General features: G+C 38.9%; 2 protein-coding genes across 3 annotated transcripts; one reads left to right on the top strand and one right to left on the bottom strand.

Annotated features, from left to right (window-relative positions):
• Nucleotides 1-268: 268 nt before the first annotated feature.
• Nucleotides 269-6,432, bottom strand: LOC106159570 (solute carrier family 60 member 1-like). 2 transcript variants are annotated; one of them, XM_086994670.1, is made up of 5 exons: nt 5,832-6,432; nt 5,350-5,572; nt 4,553-4,698; nt 2,201-2,346; nt 269-1,631 (listed from the first exon to the last, which is right to left on the bottom strand). In XM_086994670.1, exons 2-5 carry the CDS (start codon nt 5,506-5,508, stop codon nt 358-360), a joined length of 1,725 nt encoding a protein of 574 aa, XP_086850796.1. In that variant the 5' UTR covers nt 5,509-5,572; nt 5,832-6,432; the 3' UTR covers nt 269-357. The 2 variants fall into 2 exon arrangements, with proteins under 2 accessions (XP_086850796.1, XP_023932834.2); XM_024077066.2 differs by having other exon boundaries at nt 5,350-5,594.
• A 2,942-nt stretch (nt 6,433-9,374) lies between these two features.
• LOC106159571 (matrilin-4) lies at nt 9,375-12,657 on the top strand. Its single transcript, XM_013535883.3, has 5 exons — nt 9,375-9,554; nt 10,661-10,830; nt 11,063-11,222; nt 11,466-11,621; nt 12,032-12,657. The coding sequence occupies exons 1-5, from the start codon at nt 9,470-9,472 to the stop codon at nt 12,190-12,192; spliced, it is 732 nt and encodes a 243-aa protein (XP_013391337.1). The 5' UTR covers nt 9,375-9,469; the 3' UTR covers nt 12,193-12,657.
• Nucleotides 12,658-23,143: the final 10,486 nt, after the last annotated feature.

The raw sequence follows: 23,143 nt of genomic DNA on the forward strand, positions 1-23,143 counted from the left end.
AATAGGGACATGTGAGGGGAAGTATTTTATTGTATGCTTTAATTTCAGTCATGAAATCTTTATATACAGTTTGAAGTTATATAGTGACATATATATTTCTACAGATGTACTTCCGTATATTTTAAATATTTTAAAAACAACCTGTGTGTGGGTTTACTGATAATTGTTTTATCATTCAAATGTGACACTGCAATATTGTATACGTTATTTTCCACTTCGTAGAGCGAATGCGAATTGCAATATGTGTATTATAAACAAATTCATCACATACCTTTTATTATATAATGATTTATTTAATATCAGAAGATAATGACTGTTTCACAATATGTTCAGCTTGGAATAAATTAGGAATCACTCTTACTCCATCAACTTCTCCGAATCATTTACAGAAACCCTATGATCTTCTTTATCAACTTCAGTCTTATTAGCATTACAAGTACAGTCCGACTGGCACGAGGCAACAATCTGTATCGTAATGGACATAGCGGTTGCCACACCCGCACATATACACGCCATATATAACAACGCCATAATCCCCATTTCCTCGTACACATACCCAGCTAGCGGGGTGGCAGCCAGTCCTCCCGTAGAGTCCCCTATTATAGAGAGTGCAGATATACTAGAGCCTACAGTAATATAGTCATTGGCCCAGACTAAAGAGGTGGGGAAAAGCGCTGATTGGGCGAGAGAATAAAAGCACGTGCATATCCAGAACACCGATTGGCTGTGCACACCAAACAGAGCCAAAAAGATAAAAGATAAAAATACAAGTAAGGGTTCGCCTATCAGAATAAATTTGGTCGGCAAGCAAAGTGAGAGCAGAGCTGGGAGAAACTTGCCAGCGGTATAAGCGATGCCGTTGGTGGTAACTAGAGTCGTTGCCAAGGTTTTTGAGAATTGCAATTCGCTTTCAACCGCAATGGCGTAAAGGAAGTTGGTCAGGGGAACTTTTGAAGCTCCATATGTAAACGAAAGTAGGTAAAATAATGCTATAAACTGAATCCCAAAACAAAGGCGTCCTCCAGTGCAGGACGCTGGGTTGATTGTGTCTTTCAAACTTGACAATGCCCCTTTCTCGCCAGAGTCCGCCCCTTTGTGAGATCTTTCGTTGCTTTCGTCATGGGAACTCGCTTCTTTGACATCGGTTTTGGTAGGAGATTTTATAAGCGAGTGCAGAAAAATAAAAGCAATCGTTGTTAATAGGCAACCAGCGCCTGTTATACCGTACGGAATCTGAACCATCGATGGTCCGCAGAGGATCGAAGCGTTGGGGTTCCCATTCTGGTGATGGGCGCTAACTTGAGTGAAGACCGAGGCTGCACGTAGTCCATCTGCCCATATGTTTGACGCCGGTTTATCCACGAAAGATGGCGCTTTTGTATAACCAGGCCCATGTGTGCTGTGGATGAGTTTCAGCACAGAATTGTTAGCTGCGTCATGCCGGTAGGAGTGGCCTGGCATGACTGTGGTCTCCGGGGCACGCGTCACGTTCTGATGATCACACAGAGGCGCCAAGAACGGTTCGGCGAACAATGGGGCGACTATGATGCCCACCCCCAAACCAACATGGGCCAGGTGGAGAGGAACCATGGCTTCCTCCCCCCACATCTGTATCATGGCTGTGTTGCCACCTAGAATGGATAAAGGGTTTAATATAATAATCCTTATACGGCATAAACGTACGTGTACCTTCGGAAATATTTTTATGCTCGATAATCTATGATCAAGTATGTAAACAAAATAAGATTTGAAAATGCTTATCTTTCTGGGTAAAGACAAGATAATCAGTAAGTAGTAGGATCATGGTCTTGATATTTGTTTTGAAAATGCGGCTTGAGTCAGTGCTTGTCGTTTTCGCATGTAAAGGGGCGTCTAAAAGACGCACGCGTAGGCTCCTATGGGCCATGGTAGAGATCAACATAGGAAGGGTATCCTGTGCAAATAAATCGTCTAATATATCTTCTAACACAAACAAACGACACACATAAATGTCACAGACTTCAAAATTTACTCTGGATTTGTAAAGATAAAACAGGGGTATAAACATGTGCGTGCATCAGTTTGGGAAAATATTGCATCGATTACGAGATAAAAAGACTGATACGAAAACGTGATGTTAAAAACATAAACGTTTAATTCTAAAACGATGCCCAGCTTCATGGCCTTAAATTTAATACTTGTTGGGTGACATACAATGTACCTGTGAACAGGAAGGCAGCTCCGACCCCCTGGAAGAAGGTCAACCCTCCCAGTAGTAATGTGTATCTTGCCCATGGCAAAGCTGCCGTGGCCACACCAACCGCCAACATACTGACCGATAGCAGGACGTCTTGGTGTTTGGAAAATCTGGAAAGATGACAGAAAACATTATTTGACTGCATAATGAAGTCAAACGATTTACATGTTATAAAGAATGTGGCCCACTATATCACAATGTGTAATAAGGAAAGAAAAAATATTCTCAATAAACCACCACCTAGTCAACCAAAGTAACGAGCGCACACTGCAATTGTAAAATCTGATCACAGTTATTGTATAAACAATATTGTAATTTACTATTGTAATTTTAGTTATATGATTATATTATGTATACTGTTAGGTCATAGTCATTATAAAAAATGTACTTGAACCGCAATAAATAATAATAAAAAAATTATTTGAGGACGTGTTGATTAAATAAGTCAATAAATAAACAGATAAATAAACACACGTGCAATATCTTTAAAGAAACTGACACTAGTGAATGAATTAAAATTAAAATTAAATTAAAAAGGCGAAGACGTGAATCGGTTGGAGTGAAATTAAGAATGGTTTCTCTAATAGCCAAATATTTATTTCTGCTTGATTGCTAATTAAAACGTCATACGGCACATTATCAGGTATTACAGGTGGAAGGTTTTAATAAGACCAATTATTAAAAAAATGGACTGAATTTGAATGTAATAATGTATTCATTAAACATTGGTAAGTTTACCCCAGGGCAATTTTTATTTATTTATTTATTTATTTATTTATTTATTTATTTATTTATTTATGCCACAACAAACATTTAAATCAATTGTTATCCATTTAAATTTAACTCGGTTTGCCCGATATATGTGTCTGTATTGATAGTAAGCCATGAGGGGTGGGGCCTGTGTCCACTTCTGTCTACATATATCTACGATTTTGGTTGAGTGAACTATCAATAAACCGTGTATGATTAGCACGGGTGCTGATAATATTGATCTATTGGCAATGGAACAAGACCTCCTTAACTTAATTGTGTCAATATAATTATGTTTTAACCGCTGAATACATGAGTTCTCTGATAAAATCGATAATCTTTGCTCGTGCATGTTCATCATGTCCTAAATTAGAAGAAATGTGGGCCTCATAACCATGTGGAAAGAGATAAAATGACTGCAACCTGTGTAATTCCTATGCCCGATTATCTAATCTGTGACATAAGCATTGACGCCATCACTGACTGTGTTATGTGGGTTACTAGAGACCATAATTAGGTCAATATACGGTCACAAGCAGCATAATTTTGATAAGACAAGATGGCATTCAATGCAAACAATGAAATTAATATTGACTAATGAAGCATCACTTAATCTTTCTTAAGTGTTTGTGTCCTTATTCAGCTTGGTATTACAATGTATTAGCGCTGATTAATTATTATTACAAGAGTAAAGTCTCGCTGTTGCATAAATATGTTATGTAATCAGTACGCCTATCTTTCTCTTTGTTCACCTTTTGCTTTTTTTAACAGGAGGCACAAGCATCGCTTTTGTTGCAAAATTAATGCTTAATGATCAGCCAGTTGTCAGCACGTAAAGTGTTAATTTTTACTGTCAGACAGGGCCGTACAACGGGACGCAGAAAGGACGTGTAAAGGGGCTTTTTTCGATCGTCTGCCTCGCTCGTGTTGAGCGTTGGTTGATGCTTATTTACTAGCTACCACGTCGCGGTGCAACAAACAATAAGGTACGCTCCTCCACTGTGCACTCAAGCCTCCGACTGATGTTCGCCGCTTGCAACTGCTCAGGTGTCATGCCATGCTTCCATGACCAGAAGTTTGCCCTTTGCTGTTTTGAAACTGTCTATTTTGACGCAGGAAAGGCGGCCTGGCACGTGGCTGCCTGAGTGACTTATGTAAGGGTCTTATCTTTAACCACCGGAAGTAAGCGCGTAAGGTTAGGACCCTTCCTCAAGGCCTTCCACCACCTTCCCCTTTCCCTCTCCCACCCCGCCGTTATTCTTCATCTAAATATCTACCCATCCATTTCAAATTCGATCCCCATGCAACGCACTAAACAAAAAAGCCGGCATTTGTGACGACCCGATATGTCCAACAGGCCAGATATGTCCTACGACAAGAGAAGGCCAGAAATCTCCGACAAAAAAGAGCCTGATGTGTTTGCCAGGCCAAATATGTCCGACAAAAAAGAGACATATGTGTCCGACAGGCAGGTCGTAGGACATTTCTGGCCTATCGAACATAATATCGGGCCGCCACAGCATTTCATAAATGCATCTACTTGTACGTATTTCTCCCATCTCCTACCTGTTAAAGACATAGCTCCCCAGGACTGCGGCTACCAGCAGCCCCGCACTGCGCCCTGTCAGACCGTCCGACACCTGCTCGCAGTCTGCGTGGTACAGCTGCATCAAGTCCAGCAGAGCAGGAGTGTTAAGGCCATACACGATACCCTGGGGGTGGAATAAAAAGATAGATCGATGATAGAAAAATTAAATAAAAATAATAAATAGATAAACAACAAATTAATAAGTGAACGATAAATAAATAAATAAATAAATAATTAAATAAATAAATAAATAAGATGCGAAGAAACAAATGAATAACAAGGGCAGCAATTAAACACGTAAGCTATAAACGATACTCTGGAATAAATAGACAAAATAGCTAATTAACTAACTAACTAAATAACTAAATTAATTAATTAATTAACATAAAACATTTAAAGCATTCTGATTAAATTGAGAGGGGGAGGGAGTGAAAATAACCCTCTTTTTAATGACAAGTGATGCAATTTACTACTTTTTTTTTCAAAGATTCAATCATATTACTTGGCTGTTAGTAGAATCCTATACGTTCATATGTGATCTTTTGTTTATACTGTTTAATGTGATATGCCGTAATATAAAGGCTACTTTTTATTGATTGTTATATTTATCTATTTGTACGTGATACTTTGCAGGTTTATCTAAGTAGGCCCTATTAGTCAATTGAGGGTAGGTGGTGATTCAATGAACGTAATGGATTCTAAAAGAAACCGGTGACAAGAGCAGTTAGCTCTGTATTGTCTACTTGATTAAATTGAAAAAAAAAGACTCTCGTACCTCAAAACAAAGCGCCCAGGCGATAATCACGGTCTTGACCACTCGGTAGACCTTTGGGACGCCAGTGTCCGGCGCCTGGTCATTCTTTCCAAACGCCGCACTGGTCGTATACTGCTTCAGTTCCCGTCCATGCGGGCCGCTTAGATCATCGCTTCCCATGCAGAGTGAGGAGGTGAACGTCCAGCAATGTGCCTCGCTGTGATTGCCAGATATTACACGGGTCCTTTATGAAGAGGATAAACGACCTGATCGTTCAATATAACAGTATTTAGTAGCGGCTACAGTCTGGTCCAAAAATGCGGACTTTCTGTCTGGTAAATATATATGTATTTTTTTAATGAGACAGTCTGCGACTATCTTGCAGGTGATACGTCGGGACTGAAATAAAGTGCATGCGTACTCTGCAAAACTATATCTTTTAACCTTGAACATAAACTGTGCAACTCCACTGAATATATTGACAAAAATCACTGCCGTTTTACCTCGTATTAGTCCCAGTCCAATCAGCCACTGCACCAAAAAACTTCGTCAAATTAAATAGTTTATGATTGCTCGCACGATTTCAGTTTCCTAGTCGTTCATGTGCCAGTGCGTTAGTTCTTCTCAGTGATCGTTGTTATAGTCCGTGCTTCGAAATAAATATGAACCTTTTTCGGTTGGTAAACAGTAAACAAGTACTCAGACACGCGTACTGTAGTCCAGTGAGGAGTTATTTTTGATTACGTTAACTAGTAACCGTCTCAGCAACGAACGAGGCGGGATTCTAGTTATGATGAGACAAAGCCGCCAAAATACAACCGTGGGACGAATCCTTTGGCGTCACTGCCAGGCCGTTCGTGTCGGAAACATCTGCTGGCATCTGTATCTGTTAAGTTTGACAGTTTATGTACTGTAGAATGTTCTCACGTGTTTTAGCACGCTGTAACGGCATCATTGACAGGTCAGGTGGATTATCTAGTTATTAATTAACCAACAGCGACGGACCCCTGATAATACGCCATATGTCGCACTGGTTGGATTTGCCCCAAAGAGCGCATTCAGAACAACGAACTAACAGATCCGCAGATCAAATGTAGCAACTCACTAGATTAGACATTCACCCCATTTCCATAGATTAGATCGACCTACTTTAGATCGACCTAACTCCCTGGGGGTTCACTCTAAATAGCTGTCAGCCGGGCGGACACGAAAGTTAATTATCCCCTTACAGCTTGTAGTAGGCGGGACGGACATTTAAGTTTGGATTATCTGAAAGTAATCTAGTGAGACTCCCTGCGGGGATAGATCGATCTAAAATCTATGGGAATAGAGCCATTGAATAAACCCCCGTGGAGATAACGCAACAAGCACTAATAGGGTCGGTCATATTTCACACACTGGACAATAAAAGTGTCACCCCCTGAATCAGAGTAATCAAAGTTATTAACCTGAAGAGGTGGAATATAAGCAATATAAGAATATCGATACAGTTGAATTGTTCAGTCAGAACCGTTTCTTTTGTGAAATTTATTAAGATAAAAGGATAGAAGGAGCATATTATTCCACAGTCATTTATCTCCCCCAAAGTATTGGTTCAGTAGGGGTGGCACTTCTATTGCCCAGTGTGTGTAATTATACAAGTCCGCTGTTCTGAATGGGCTAAGACTAAGAGGGCAATAGACGAGTTAGTTTCACTGCAATTAATTCTGCAACGCAATGTCTGTAACAAAAAAAAAAAAATCATATTTATATTTGCACTCCGACATTCAGACGTCTCACAAGTCACTTTCTTAAGTGAAAAGATCACGTATATTTTAGCCTGTACATATAACCACTCGCTGAAGAACGTACTAGTACGACGCCAACTATCTCCTGCTAACATGATTAAAGAAAAATGTATAAAATGTTTATTTGAATCCAAATTTGACGAATTTCAGCTATTTTATGAACAATTAAATGAAATGCTGACACGGACTTGAATGCAATGATGATTCCCGACTGCATAATATTCCTACACGCATCTCTCTCTCACTCTCTCTCTCTCTCTCCATATATAATGCACCGTAATGTCATATATAGTCCCTTCCTTAACCGATTGAATTGATTATTTATCAATCGGTTTTTCTTATCCAGGACATTAAATCGTTTTAAACTTTAGTAGAGTAGAACAAAACCTGCCGTTTATTTCTACAGCAGGGATGGGTATCTCACCACAATAATCAACAATTCCCAATCATGGTACATGTGCAACGCACCGCGTCCCTAAATAGCTTTTGTTGAAATGTATCAGTGTCTGATATCTGTCTGGCGCCCATTTTATATAACGGTGGAATATATAGATGAAGTCATTCACATTTCCACGTAAAATGACATATATGCGTTACCAGAAATACGCATGACACTACGACAGCGGAAATACCAGTTCACTTACCGGACTTACACAGTATTTTGATAAGGTCATCAATTATGAATATTCTTTTCACTTCTGACCTTTATGAATTAAGCTAAATACATTAACCGAAAAATAGCCTCTACCCAAAATGACGTCGATATCTTCATAGTCTTTAGACATGCGACTTAAATGCTGCAGGGGATTTTGGACAGGAAATGTTACTGAAGTACTGTACCCCCTTGCGCAGACGTTTTGTAACACTGTGCTGCAATTTTACCGGTAGCACTGTGTGAGGTTTTACTAACACGGTTGGTTACGTTCGTCAGGCTCCTGTTTCAGAAAAAAAAACCCCTAAAATAATCAGCGTAATTACCATTTAGACAAATATGAAATGTTGATCTGTGGTACATCATCAATACTCCGATTTAATAAAACATGGCGGACGAAGAAAATGCTCAATTTTGGCTTTGTATAACACTAATATTACATATAAGTGAACAACTCTGAATTTAATTCAAACTGAGGTAGATTAAGTAGTTGTCTAGTAGTGTGGAGCATGTTGTGCCATGGCTCTGTGAATTTTGAAACCAAGTCCCCAAGGTCTATGAGGCCGACATATAGGGGCCTAATACTAAGCCATATTGTGTTTATACTTTTAAACATGCTCAGGACTAAAAGCTGCTAAAATATGGTAAAACTAAAGAACGACAGAGAGCCCTTATTACATTTAAAAGATCCCTAAATGTATATATTTAATAACTATAAAACTGTGAGCAAGTTTAGTGCTGTTCGTTTTCCGTAATGTTCAGTGAATGTTCCTGGAGAGCTTTGGTGGCATTATGTTTAATCAGTGATGAAGAGACCATGTCGACACAACCCGCTTTCTTGTTTCCGTCTTCATCTTCTTCCTCCTCTTCTTCTTTTTCTTTTTACAGGTATATGCTTAAGTGCTTGTAAATTCCAAAGGCAATGGCCCATTTTGAAGTTTAGATACATTTAGATAGGGTCTACAATTTTTGCATGTGTAAATGTGGAAATGAAATGACAGCTTTTGTGGAAAGGGGTTAGTTTCTCAGACAAATTTCACGAAGCAGAGTTTGTTTTATTTCTGACTAGATCGCGCTTGGCGCCGGTCGCCACAAGTGTGTAACATCAGGTCATTACTACGTTGTTTAAATTGTACTGGTGTCGTATACATCAAACGTTGGCAATGGTTATCAAATTTAACGAGCGCATGTTGGGGCAAAATGTTCCATTGCTGCTGCACTCAAACAACCGAGAGTTAAAACACATTTCAAGACTGGAACGAATTTTCATTTTCTTTAACATTTTCTCGCCATAATATAAATTGCAGTTCTTTATGATAAACATACCTGTATTTTTCAATAGCAAAAACGTATTCAAGGTACGTCATATCTTAAAACTGGTTTTATTTCAGCCTCTACATTAACGTGACCGTTTGTATTTCAACCACAATCCTAAGGAAGCTATGTTTAAACGCGCCTTTTGATAACACGCAGTTTCTCCCAGTTAATACGTACGTCACATATCTCTTGTACCAGACAGCAATTAAATTCGTCCTTGACGACCACATTAACCAGGGGCAAAGTTATGTCCACAACAACAACACTATAATTGCGCCAACTGCGTATATGCAATCAACAGTATATAAAGCCACTGCGCCCCGTGCACGTTGTTGTTTAAGAAACCGTGACACTCTAGGTTGTTTTTTTACCTGTCAATACCGCCATGGAGCGATTATATGTTCTTATTCTGACCGCTGCACTGTTGCTAGCGGAGGGGTACGCGCAGATTGATTTGATCCAAAACGTAGGTAAGTTGCCGTTTAATTTACCTCTGTCCACCGGTGCCTTACGAAACAGCAACCCTGTAGTGGTATGCTCAAGTGTATTACTTTCCAAGCTCAATTGCCTGCATCTGTGAGCGTCTGTAGATGGCTTATAACAGAACTATATTTATATCTTTATCATAATATTAATATTGTTAAACATTCTTAGTGTATTTTGGTGCAATTAAAGAAAGTAAAAAGACCTCAACACATGCTGGTGCAGGTACGTGCGTGCAAACATAAGTAAAATAATGTGGTTGTGTGTACCACCAATGCCCTTTCACCCCTAAATGTTTAATTTTTTTTTATTATTGATTATTGATTGATTATTGATCCGGATCACCAGCAAAAACTAATCACCTGTTCCTTGGCCCACTTCTGACAGTTCCTGGAAATTTTATCAAAATCGGTCCACAACTTTTTTTTTTTTATTATTATTGATTGTTTATTGATCTGGATCACCACCAAAAACGTATCAACTCTTCCTTGGCCCACTTCTGACAGTTCCTGAAAATTTCATCAAAATCGGTCTTTAACTTTTTGAGTTATGTTGATGACAGACAGACAGACAAACAGGGGTGAAAAAATAACCTCCTTGGCGGAGGTAATTATCCATTCCCATTTTTTTTTCTCTATATTGATCTTATTGACATTTTTACTGATATATTTGCTATCTTATTTGAACGCTTGAAATGTGCGGTAACACAAGGTGTAATGTGCGTAGCTTTGAAACTTGTGTTTTTACAACTCATTTTGTCGCTATCTTAGCCTTGCAGTAGTTAAATAAAGCCTTGTCTATCCTGGATAGTATTAACAGATACGGATAATCTTTTCTCATATTCCTACGAAAAGGACTTTTTTTAATAACTCAACCCTTCGTCACGCAGTTCCTCGCTTTTATTTACATTTTATGACATCAAGCACCGTCCTATCCTCCTTTTAGTCTCTCTCAGATGGTGCCCCCAGAAAACATTTCCCTTTACCTCGATCTTTTGTAAAAAAAATGTTCAAGGTTGGTTTCTACGGTCTCTATATTATCATGATGCAATATTTAATCCCCCAATTGATTACAAATGATTTGCTTATATTAGGCGCAGCATTGCAAGCGGCACGACTCGCCAATACATTGACGAAAGTCCTATCCCCGTGTTCTGTGCGAGACGCTGCTTGCAAGGTTACAAATGTCGATGTCGTGCTGGCACTGGACGCCAGCGGCAGCATCGATGATGCCGAGTTCACCTCAGCAAAAGATGCCTCAAAGGTAGTCATTTCCTTATACGAGTTCGAGATACAGTGTTAACCAACCTAAGGGATCTGTTTATTTCTGTCGGGTGCTGTCACATGTACTATGACATACGGTGGCTCACATGCTGCATTCGGTCTATTTTATGTTTATATCATGATATTTTTGCTGGTCGTAGGAAATTTCTAAATGTTCACCTTTTAGAATTAGATTAACTGAAAACAATATATATATATCGATTTACCTTCAGATTATCGTCGAAACCATCGATATTTCTCATCCAATTCTCCCTGGTGGAACCCGAGTTGGTGCGTTGAAATTTACCAGGGGCGTGGTGAGGGAGTTCGAGTTGAATGAGCATACCAGCTTGGCCAGTGTTAAGACTAACATTGACTCAATCCAAAACGGAAGTAAGTCGAGTCTAAAGTAGTACTCCTAAAGGATGCACGTGTACGAATCAAGGCCACAAACACGTACGCAACACACGACACACACACACACACACACACACATTGAGACACAGGAGAGACAGAGAGATAATTTCAATTTTCATTTAATCTAAAACGAAACAACAACACAAAGTTCGACATTTTCAATGAAGTAATGATTAACGTATGCACACTTACCAAGTCATTTTTTTTTTTGTTCTCAAGATGGACTTACGAACATTCAACTGGCGTTGGAGACTTCGCAGCTCATGATTGAGAAAGATTTCGTTGAAGAGAACAATGAGCTTATATGGCTACTTACTGACGGGCAATCTACCGTGGGTAATCCAATACCAAGAGCCACCAATATTAAGAAACTTGGTTAGTATATCAACAAATGATGTTTTACAAAACATCTAGAGTGAAAAACCATTCTCATGAACGGCTTAGTTTTAGTTTTGTTTTACGATGACCTTATGTTAAAAGTTTACCAATGCTGCCTTGGAGGAACAATGCCAGTAATTAGTCTATAGCTATACGTTATCACCGTCCTTACAATGGTGTTCATTTATTTTAATTGTTTGGTGTCAGTAAGTCTATTTGGGCATGTGGAATATATACTTATAGCAAGCCGAAGAATATTAAATGAATCTTACATATGGATTCATAATAAATCAGTATCTTGTTAATGATGCCCTTTAAATCAAATGTAGACCTGCTCACAACTGAAATGATTTCTTGTTATTTCCGAAATTTATTTTCTGATTAATGCATTTTCTTTATTTTTATAGGATGGACCATCTGCGTGGTTGCCATTGGTAACAATGTGAATGACGCCGAAATAAACGCCATAGCGTCCCCAGACTGTGTTTTCAAATTTGGAGATTTTGCACAGTACGTGAAAGTTGCAACATTGGCTCTAAATCGAATCCAAGCAAGTCGTGCTGCTTGAAGGTTCAGTTTCTAGGAATTCTTACATTGTGTTGACTCTGGGATCTTTTCGTGACCCCATCAAACCTACTTTTGGAGAAGAGATCGATCGCTGAAGTGGAAGATACATGACCAAATCACTGCTATAATCTAAACAACGAATGATAATTATATAGTGCTGCATGCAGAATCTATAACCATATAGTAAACGATGGCATTTAAATGTAACATGTTTTATGGTCGGGTTTATGTATCTCTCTTTGTCGAACAGTTGCCGTACTGTTTCGCATTTGCTGAGTATTGTACACTATCACACACTCTTTATTGTGCTTACTGGCATTTTACTATATCTGTTTAACGCTTTAAAATGTAACATAATTATAAATGCAATGCATTTTCTTCCATATTGTCAGAAATACATTGTACGAACATTGAACTGAATACGCTCACTGCATTGTGTTCATTAAAGATCACGTGCATGCCTGAAGTCATTTGTTACAGTCTATCTCAATCATGAAAATCCACATAATGCAAACCGTGGCCAAGTTTATTGTTTGAATGTGTGTGCTAATCAGAAAAAAATCACAAGCTAAACAATTAAATAAAATTGAAACTTAAAAAAAAAATTCAATGTAACGTATGCAGTGCATTGGAAAAGGGATTGTTTTGTCAGCTATTTTCCTTCAATCTTTTCTTTTAGTACCCCAGGAACAAAAGTAATTTCCAAATTGACTGAGTTCTTTAGAATAAGTTTTCTTAATATAAACTGTCTTTATATAAAAAAGTAAAACCAAGCAGTGGTGGATTTAGAGGGGTGTCGGGGAGGAGGGGGGTCCTGACTCTCCCTTGGATTGCTATAAACAAAACACACCGATAGTCCCCTCTTCAAATTAAACCTTTGGCTAGCTGAATCATACCAATGTACCAAATGGCCCCGTTCACCCTCTAAAATATTTTTTTCGGGCCCAAACCTCACGCCAAGGAGGGGAAGGGGGTGGGAGGGTCGACTTTGCATCCATAGACCCTCTCCCCTTCAAATAATCCTGGATCCGCCCCTGCGTTGTTATAGTTGGACTAAGATTAACTCACGCGACTAAAAAAAAAAAAAAAAAAAAAAAAAGTCCTCATAACGTTTTGATTAAACGGTTTGATAACATTGAAGATATCCAATAACTTTTATTAGGTCTCTTTCTCATATTGCACTGGAATTTTCTAATCGATTTTTTTTAAATATCCAAATCGTTGGACATCGAGTATTTTAAATTGTCACATGTAACGTTTATCTTCAGTGTGGTAGAGGAGATATAGACACAATGTAAAAATTGGCATGCATAAAGTTGTGTCTTCCTTTATCGATATAAAGATGTAAGAGGTGTACGCAAAGTAGAATGAAACGGAAGTTTGACAGAGAGGATGTGAACTCTTTATTGACAAAACCCCTTTTACACTGGACGGCGTCCTTTGTGCGTTCTTTGTGGGACCATGAAACTGACATCGCTGTGGTCGTATTTGAAAACCGGTTCTACAGCAGTGTGAGGCTCCAGTTCAATTGTCAATGGTCACAGCGGTCTTCCCTGCAGCGGTCTACCCAGCAGCCCTAGACGTCAGCGGTCTACCCAGCAGTCCTAGACGTCAGCGGTCTACCCAGCAGCCCTAGACGTCAGCGGTCTACCCAGCAGGCCTAGACGTCAGCGGTCTACCCAGCAGCCCTAGACATCAGCGGTCTACCCAGCAGCCCTAGATGTCAGCGGTCTCACCATCGGTGGCTTTCTCACCGGCCCTCGTCACAGCGGTCTTCCCTGCAGCGGTCTACCCAGCAGCCCTAAACGTCAGCAGTCTCACCATCGGTGGCTTTCTCACCGGCCCTCGTCACAGCGGTGTAGCTAGCAGCCTTAGACGTCAGTGTTCTCACGCTCGGCTGTCACCTTGATTGGATAGTAAACGATTGTCGTAAAATCGCTAAATGATATTAAAACCGGGTGCATAAACTTGAAAACCACCTAGGACAACCTTGGAGTGCCACATTAATCCAATACAATGCAAAAATAAACTATAATAAGTGGTTAAAGCCTTCAAACCGAATGTCGTAAAGTCCCCATATACCTCCATAGAGACAATAAAATAGAGTAAGCTTGTGAAACAAGATTCCACAATTTTAAACATAATAATCGAAATAAAATACTGCCGGGCATCGGAGAGGCCTAAAACTTGGCACGCTTACCGCAAATACTGCAGGCTACAGGCTTAATCCAAATTCCTGCTTTGACGATTGAGTCGGTCCACTCCACAATCCAATTCAGGAAATGACGTAACCGCAGAGGTCGCATTGTCCAATGGCATGGCTTCTTTTTCGTAATGGGAGGTTAGAGAGGACCGACTCAATCGTCAAAGCAGGAATTTGGATTTACGGTTTGATTGTGCGTATGCCATGCACGGAATTTACAAACGAGCGACGGGATGATGTAGCTTGCAGTATATATTCATGCATGGATTATGCTACAAGTAAAGCGCCGCCTATGGTGACGTCTAAGTTTTATATTTTCCGTATTATTAGAACATGAATCGCTTTTCAACGTTCATTATTAATTGCTCACGTTCTACCAGCAGTTATTTGCGAGAGACACGTTATTTCATCTGAGGATCTGTTCTATTGGATTTATCACTTCGCTTGACTTCATGGCATATTGTCAGATGAGATCGACGGTGATGAGCCTTCGCAGATGTCTCCGTTGCAGGCGGACATCCCGTCTACCTGTACTGCTGTTAATGACTGGGGCATTGATTTACATCTTCCAATTCATGAACGGTTTTGAAAGTAAGCATCATTCGCCATTAAAGGCACAGATTAACGTACAGCTTATTTATAGCCTATTAGATACATACAGCGGAGTCAGGACCATTGAGTTAGTTACAACATATTAACCATGTTTTTTAGTTCTTAGACTAAATTTCATTTGTAATTTTACTTACGTTTCTGGTAAATTCGCCTTCAACATTCATAGGTCAGAATGTGTTATTTGGCCTTGAAAATGCATTTCTTACTATATATAAATTGCATTTTCAGGTTTCAATATTGTTCATGTATTGAAGGGCTCATTTTCATATATCTTACCTTGTTACTTTTATATTATTATATCTTTTAATGACAATACAGTCCTGTCGTCAGCAGTGGCGAAAGCTAAAACAAGTTGCAATTTGATGGCTATGAACAGGTCCGATACGTCCGGAGAAATCATCCACAGGGAGAATAAAAAGGGCCCTTCTTTCCAGTTGGCAGAAGCAATGGCGGCTATCAGGTCAGACAAGAGTGGTAGCTCCAAATCTCCTACATCAACATCCTGTAAAGAGGAATCGTTATCTTCAGCACAACATGACTTGGGCCAACATCAAAATACGACATCAGACTTTGTCTTGGTGTGGTCGCATTATGCCGTAATTCCACAAACGTTTATGGATAAAATAGAGACCTTACTCCAGTTTAATCCAGGGAAACGCGTTATATTTTCTTGTGGAAGCAGTGGATGTATAGATCAAATAGACGCCAAGGCGTGGAAACACGTAACAGTATTTCGTTTACTGTTGTCTGAGTTAACCCAGGGAACACCACTGGACGATTTTGTCTCTAAATCCGCCTTTCTAAAATTGCTCTTGGGTCGTAAATTTATGGCAGTCGTACACGAAGTAAGTGTTTTACTTGTACTGTGGAGATTTGGTGGACTCCACATAAATTTAATAAGAATGGTGCCGTCAAATTTACCAGATGAATATTTCACAGGGGAATGGGTGTCCACTGAAGGCATCTTTTTCATATCCAGATTTGAACGACATTCGTCGTTCGTCAAAAGTGCTATGGTCGAGATTCAGTCGGCCTACAGCAGTCTCAGTAGAAGTCAAATCCAAAATTGGGACACTGCTTCAGTCTTGATAAAATCAAAGGTTCTAAGCCAGTTAGATGAGAGACAGTTTGAAAAGGATAGTATGGGTTCTGTAATGCCCTTTTTGCAAGATGAACTCTTTGGGATCCTAACATTTGACAATCGAGTGAAGGTGGCGAGAGACATCAACGATGAAATTCAAACTCTAGCAGGGCTACAATTCCTTCCCTTTGTTGACCTGTTGGTGGACAGGGATACTTGGAACGTCACCAGTGTAGTAAAGTTAATTCCTCAATCGGAGAATACTGACATATTTTCGGAAGAAAACACTAAAAGGGAAATCCATGGGAAGGCAACAAATTGGTCTTTGTACATGACCCGAAATGCTGGAGGTATTGGCATATCTAAAACAAAAGATACAAAAGATCACCGTAGAAGAGGATTCATTGTTTCCAACAAAACCAATCATTTCAAAAATGCAATCACAATATTTCTTAATGGATGGTATAACGCCGGCAACATGACGTGGCCACCAAATGTTAATTTAAACCCCTTGATTTTATCGATGCATTTTGGATCGAATTTCTGGGAGAAATTACTAACTGAGCCTGGCAGAAATTACCTTTGGAATCATGGCCCTGTGGGTGCTCGTGATGACGTCACTTTTAATTTCTTAAAATCCCAAAATTCCTCAGTATATAAATCGGGCTGTTTGACACTCTTAATGCACAATCCCAACCCCACCATTAGAAGAGAGGGCATATATGTCGTTGATGTGAACAAACGCGCTTTAGAATTGATTGTGCCATATCAAATACAAAAATCAGCGATAGACGTCACCCATTACTTGCCCATTTCGATGAAATTTGATAGATTGACACGCTACGAAGCTGCAAAAAGTTTGATGGAAAGATATTCACGCGCAAAATTAGTTATAACCTCGAGTATCCATTGCGCGCTTCCTTGCGTTGCCATGGGCATTCCAGTAGTTTTTGTAAAAACTGGTGTCCTACCTGGAGGTGGAGGGCGTCGAACTGAGGGCTTAACAGAACTTTTTCACACAGTTACTGTAGACCTCAGGATGAAAACCTACCGAGGCCTGGACAACTTTAATTGGGACAAACCGGAAATGAACCCAAATAGTGATGTCTACATGCGCTTTCGAGCCACCTTGTGGTACGAGATACGCAAATCCCGCGCATTACGAGAAACGGCGATAACATATGGAATCGCACCTTTCAAAACACTCAGGCAGTTAAACAAAAATAACACAATTCAATCGGTGTTTTATCAAGTATACACAACGAAGAACCAGACAAAGTGGAACCGCCGTTCACTCGAAAGTATATTTTACCACTACCCAAGTACGAAAGTACGCATTTTAAGCAATGTTTTGACACAGAAGGCGTTTTCGGAGTTCACTGAAGCAGGTTTTCAAGTAGAGGTCGAGAACTATACTCTTGAAAACTTACTAAGGCACATTGAAAATCTGGAACCAGATACCTTTGCAGGTTGCTCAAAAGCGTTTTTGAAAAGAATGCCCGTTATTTCAAAAGGACCATATTGGTATTCCAATGAAAGTAACTTGATCAGGTTGCTTTTGTTATATCTGTACGGTGGCGTTTACATGGACACTGACGTCATTTTGGTAAAGAGTTTAGAAGCTTTGAATAATGTCACTGCATGGGAAAACAGAGACAACTCCAAGTTAAATAACGCTGTTGTCAAATTTGATAAACACAATCCATTTATCCGTGAGTGTATTAAAGAATACCTCCTTAACTATACTCAGGGTGTTTGGGGGGCAAATGGACCGAAACTTCTCACCCGCGTGGCGAGAAACCATAGCACGTGGATGTGTGACGTCAACAGTTTTGAAGATGTATCGAAAGATAAGTCATGCATAGTCAGACGTTTGTATCGGCAATCGTTTTATCCTATTGAGCCTCGTCATGTTATACAAAAATGTTTCCTTGATAAAGGCAAAGTTAGCGAAGATTCTTTTGCAGTGCATCTATATAACAAACATTCGAAAGCCTACGGGGACGCTACCAAGCCTGGAACGCTCTGCCGTTACCTTCTGAACATGTTTTGCATTTTCTGTGGAGATTTTGTTTAAACCGTGCTTGCATGATTGAAGCAAACTGCAAACTAATGGAGGCCTCCTATATAAAATCAGCGTGGTATAACCTACGGAAATAAATATTAATGATGATGGTGTGTATATTTTCCAGTTCACGTTTCACATAAAATATAGACTTATTCATCTCTAGATTTGCACAAAAGGTTTACAAAAGGTTTACTCTAGTAGCAACAGAAGCACGCCTATTTTAAGAAGACTGACTGGACGTCTACATGTTTTCATGAAAATTATTAAAGGTGGTGGAAAATAGAATATATATATATATATATATATATATATATATATATATATATATATATATAATTGATATAATATTTCTTTATTCATTGTGTATTTTCCTCGTGTGTCTACTATGTGATTGACCTCGTTGCCCTTTATGTTATAAACTGCAACAGTCATAATTAAGCATGTGAGTATTTAATGTCCATTAAAAACATCTGCGTATTTTTATATTTCAAGTAAAACTGTTTCAACCTTTGGTCTCTTCGTCTTTGTAAGTTGTAGCATTTTCTCACTTTAAAAATCGAAGTATTTTTCTTTCCGGCTATAAAAATACGAGCATTTATTCGCGAACAACTAAAACACCACTGATTTTAGTGTACAAATGAAAAGTATATTTCGCTTTGATTACTTAGATTGGAGTATTTTTTTCTTTTTTTTAAGTAACACCCTGTAGTATTTTTCTTTTAGACTTTGAGATTATTTTTTCTGGATCAAATGAAACACCATGCATTGGTTTTGACGGGACTGTGAAGTGCTTAAAACTTAAAACTTGCAGTACTTTTTCTCTTGAAATACATACATACAGCATACTTTTTAAAGTTATACGGTACAGTATGTTTATTTTTCTCTTCATATTTTTCTCTTTAATTTTTTTAATCAAAGTTAAATATTATGATTTCTTTCCCTTCGAATTCAGTTAAAAAGTTAAGTACACGTTTGCTTTCAATGAAAATAGTTCTTTTATTTTACTCGATATGTGATCAACAACCTAAAACTGAAGTTTGTATAGCAAACATAAGCCCGTATATACTGTATCAAGTTTTATATGTCTCAATGTGTAGCGGAGACACCGTCTTCTAAGACATTTCTCATGAGTTTGAATCACTTAACAGGTGGAATTGGAAAGGGGACGGGTTTGCTTCTACTAAGTATGCTGAAACTTTCCAGGCTGCCCCTGGGGAGGATGAAATTATATAATTTATTTCACATTGTCATTCCCTAAACAATAAAGCCCCCGTCACACTTATTCGGAATCAGCAGGAATGACTGAATTTAAAAATTCGTACTACATTTGGGAAGAAATTTCAAATTGACCTAAATTCTCGTTGGAATACTCAGAATGCGCTTGAATCCGCCTGGAATGTTTCGTGCACATTTTGGCTGTATTAGCTCTCAAATGCAGCTCGAATGTAGTTGGAAAATTAGGAATATCAATAATGCTGTCTGAATGCAGTCAGAATATTTAGAATACACTTCGAATGTAGTTCGATTGCTGGCTGAAATAGGATCGAGATGCATTTGAGTTGCATTCTGGCTCATTCTAGTAGAATTTGAAGTGTCTTGCCATTTCGGCTCTCCGAAACAAACGCAATGAACAGCGTTTTTTTTCAAATTCTGTTTGATAAACGTACACTTACCAACATTTTGGTTCTCAGGATGGTCTTACGGACATTCAACTTGCGCAGATCATGCTTGAGATTGCATTGAAGAGAACAATAAGCTAATGTGGATACTTACTGATGTGCAATCTACCATGCGTAATCCAAATCCAAGAGTCAAGAACATTAAGAAACTAGGTTAGTATATCAACAAAGGTTGCTTTACAAAACGTCTAGAGTAAAAATTCATTCCTAGGAACGTCTTTGTTTTGTTATACAATAAGCTTACCTAAGAAGTTTTCCAATGCTGCCTTAGAGGTACTGTGCCAGTATTTAGTCTATACGTTGTCATCGTCTCATTTTCATTTTATTTCAACTGTTTATTGCCAGTAAGTCTATTTGGGCATGTGGAATATATTCATAGCAAGTTGAACAATATGCATGAATCTTACGTATAAATTACTAATATATTGAAAGCAAATGTACACCTGCTCACAACTTAGATAGTTCCTTGTTATTCCCGAAATTAATTTCCTGATAAAAATATTTCATCAAATTTATTTATTTATTTATTTATTTATTTATTTATTTATTTATTTATTTATTATTGTTTGTTTTTGTTTTTTTCCTGGATGGACCATCTGCGTGGTTGCCATTGGTAACAATGTGGATGACGCTGAAATTAACACCATATCGTCCCCATGCTGTGTTTTCCAATTTGGAGATATTGCACAGTACGAGAAAGTTGCAACATTGGCTCAAAATCAAATCCAAGCCAGTCGTGCTGCTTGAAGTTTCAGATCCTTTTACTTCCTTGGACTTCTCCTGTTGACACAGGGGTCATTTCGTACTGAATGGGGGATTGACTTGGCATCCCCCCTCCTTCAAATTATCTTGGATCTACCCCTGTGAATTTAATTAGACTTAGATGAAGTCACGCGACTAATACAAAGGGCCAGTCTTGATAAACGGTTTGATAGTATTGAATATTTTCAATTAGTTATATTAGGTCTGTTTTGCATATTACACTGGAATTTACTAATCAAATTTTTGAAATTTTCAAAGGGTTGGACATCGAGCATCTTTAATTTGTCACATGTAATGTTTATCTTCAGTGTGGTAGAGGAGATCTAGACACAATGTAAATCTTAGCATGCATGAAGTGGTGGCTCTATTGATAAAACATATGTAAGAGATGTACGCAAAGAGGAATAAAACGGAAGTTTGACAGAGAGGGTGTGAACTCTGTATTGACAAAACCCCTTTGTGCGACCATGAAACTGGCATCGCCATGCTTGTAGAAAGGAGGCACATGCACCACCTTTGCTGCAGAATGATCGACCAGTTGTCAGCACGTAACGTATTTATTTTACTCTCCAACTGGTTCGTGCTACGGGACGCAGAAAGGACGCCGTCCAGTGTAAAGGGGGCTTAAAGACCATGCTGCTCTGCAATACTTCTCTCTACCCGCACGAAAATGCAGTAGTATCGAAGTAGCAAAAAAGCATTAACGCAGTAGTGGTGTGGAGCATGTTTGCAGTAGAAATGCAGCATAGCCTACTGCAATTCTACTCCAAAAAGTACATAGGTTTGTACAGAGAGGAGCATTAATGCAGTAGATTAGCAGAATGATAGAAGCATGTTTCAAATATGCTAATTAGTTCCCAAATTGAAGCAGATTTGAAGCATGTTTGCAGTATGAATACAGTAGTCTACAGCGGTTTGCAGTATGATTGCAGTAGTCTACTGCGCTGGAGTATCTACTGCGTTTTCTTGCGGGTAGTCACCCTTATCCGGAAACGCGGGGTCACGGTGTTATTGTAGCCTGTTCTACAGTAGCTCTATATTTAGTCATCCCGTACCTTATCACCCTCTATTTTCGTTTCAGTGTTGTAAATGTATGTGATAGATACAATACGAGTCGCCGAGCTGTACGTGAAATATTACAAGTGTATTGGCGAGCCGCAGGCGAGACAATACACGAGTAATTTTCACGTACAGCTCGGCGACGAGTGTTGTATCTGGCTTAAACCACGGCCTCTGATTGGCTACTACACTAGTAGTGCAACAGACCGTGGAACGCACTCGTACATGACGTGCTTGTATGTCGAATACAGCACGATCGAGTCTTTTGTTCTACGCGTTAGCCGTGGTTTAAATATTATTGTCTGCATTGAGTGTACAGGTTCTGTTTTGGCATTTTTAAGTAAAACGACAAACGTTGAGAATGTCAATAATAAATAAGCACTGCAGCCTTAAACTAAAAATTGCATCTATTTGTATTGATTCATTTGATCTAAATTCGCATCCCATGTCAAAAATAATTTTCGAAAAAAGAAAACCATCCGTGTTCTCAACAATCTAGATGAAGGCAAACCCGGCCTATCACAATTGGTTTTACTTGACGAGGTTTATGTTGAAGCAGACGATGCATGTGTCAGTGGCAGATTTAGAGGGGGTTAGAGGGGGTATCAGGGGGGTCCTGACCCCCCCCCCCTTCGATTTTTGGTCCCCTCTTGAAATAAGAATTTTGACTAGCTGAATCATAGTCATGAACCGCACCAAATGGCACTCTTCGCCCTCTGAAATATCAAATATACCGAGGCCCTTCGGCGGGCACGAACACCACGCCAAGTGAGTGGGTAAGGGGGTGGGGTCGGCTTCGCATCCGCGACCCCCCCCCCTTCAAAAATCCTGGATCCGCCCCTGTGTGTTCCCTATTCTAATTGCTTGCAGCTTACCCCTGGGATTAAACAAGAAGTGGGTGATATCAAACGTTCATATATATATATATATATATATATATATATATATATATATATATATATATATATATTTTTTTTTAATTTACATCAACACGAGCACACAGACTTTCAGTAGATCGAAAACTATGGACTTACAAGAAAAACAGTCATAACAGAATTCAATCACCGATAAGCGGATATTATAAAACATTGGTGCTGGCTTCATTTATAATTGATTAAATTCACAGAATGCTGAACTGACCACGTTATTTATTATTAATTTCCAAAATATTTATAAAGATTATATATATATATTTATAAAGAACCAAGTGCACTGAACAATGCAAGAAAATGTAATCATCTGATTAAATATTGTGGTAACTGAAAGTTAATGTTTAATCTTGAGCGAAGATAGTAGAAACAGCCTTCAATAAAATCTCCATCAGGTGTGACATCACGCATAACTACAAGAGTAACCGCTACCAATATAACTTCTGGAAAGTTTACAGTGATCATCCTATTTTGAATTATGAGTAAATGTATTACCCATTTAACAAGATGTCGTTTATAGATCTGTTAAATATCTAGCGCCGTCTGCTCATGAAGTGGT

The sequence above is a fragment of the Lingula anatina genome, chromosome 8 (assembly GCF_051362555.1).
Source record: "Lingula anatina isolate TDL-2025a chromosome 8, LinAna3.0, whole genome shotgun sequence".
NCBI classification, from domain to species: Eukaryota; Metazoa; Brachiopoda; class Lingulata; order Lingulida; family Lingulidae; genus Lingula; species Lingula anatina.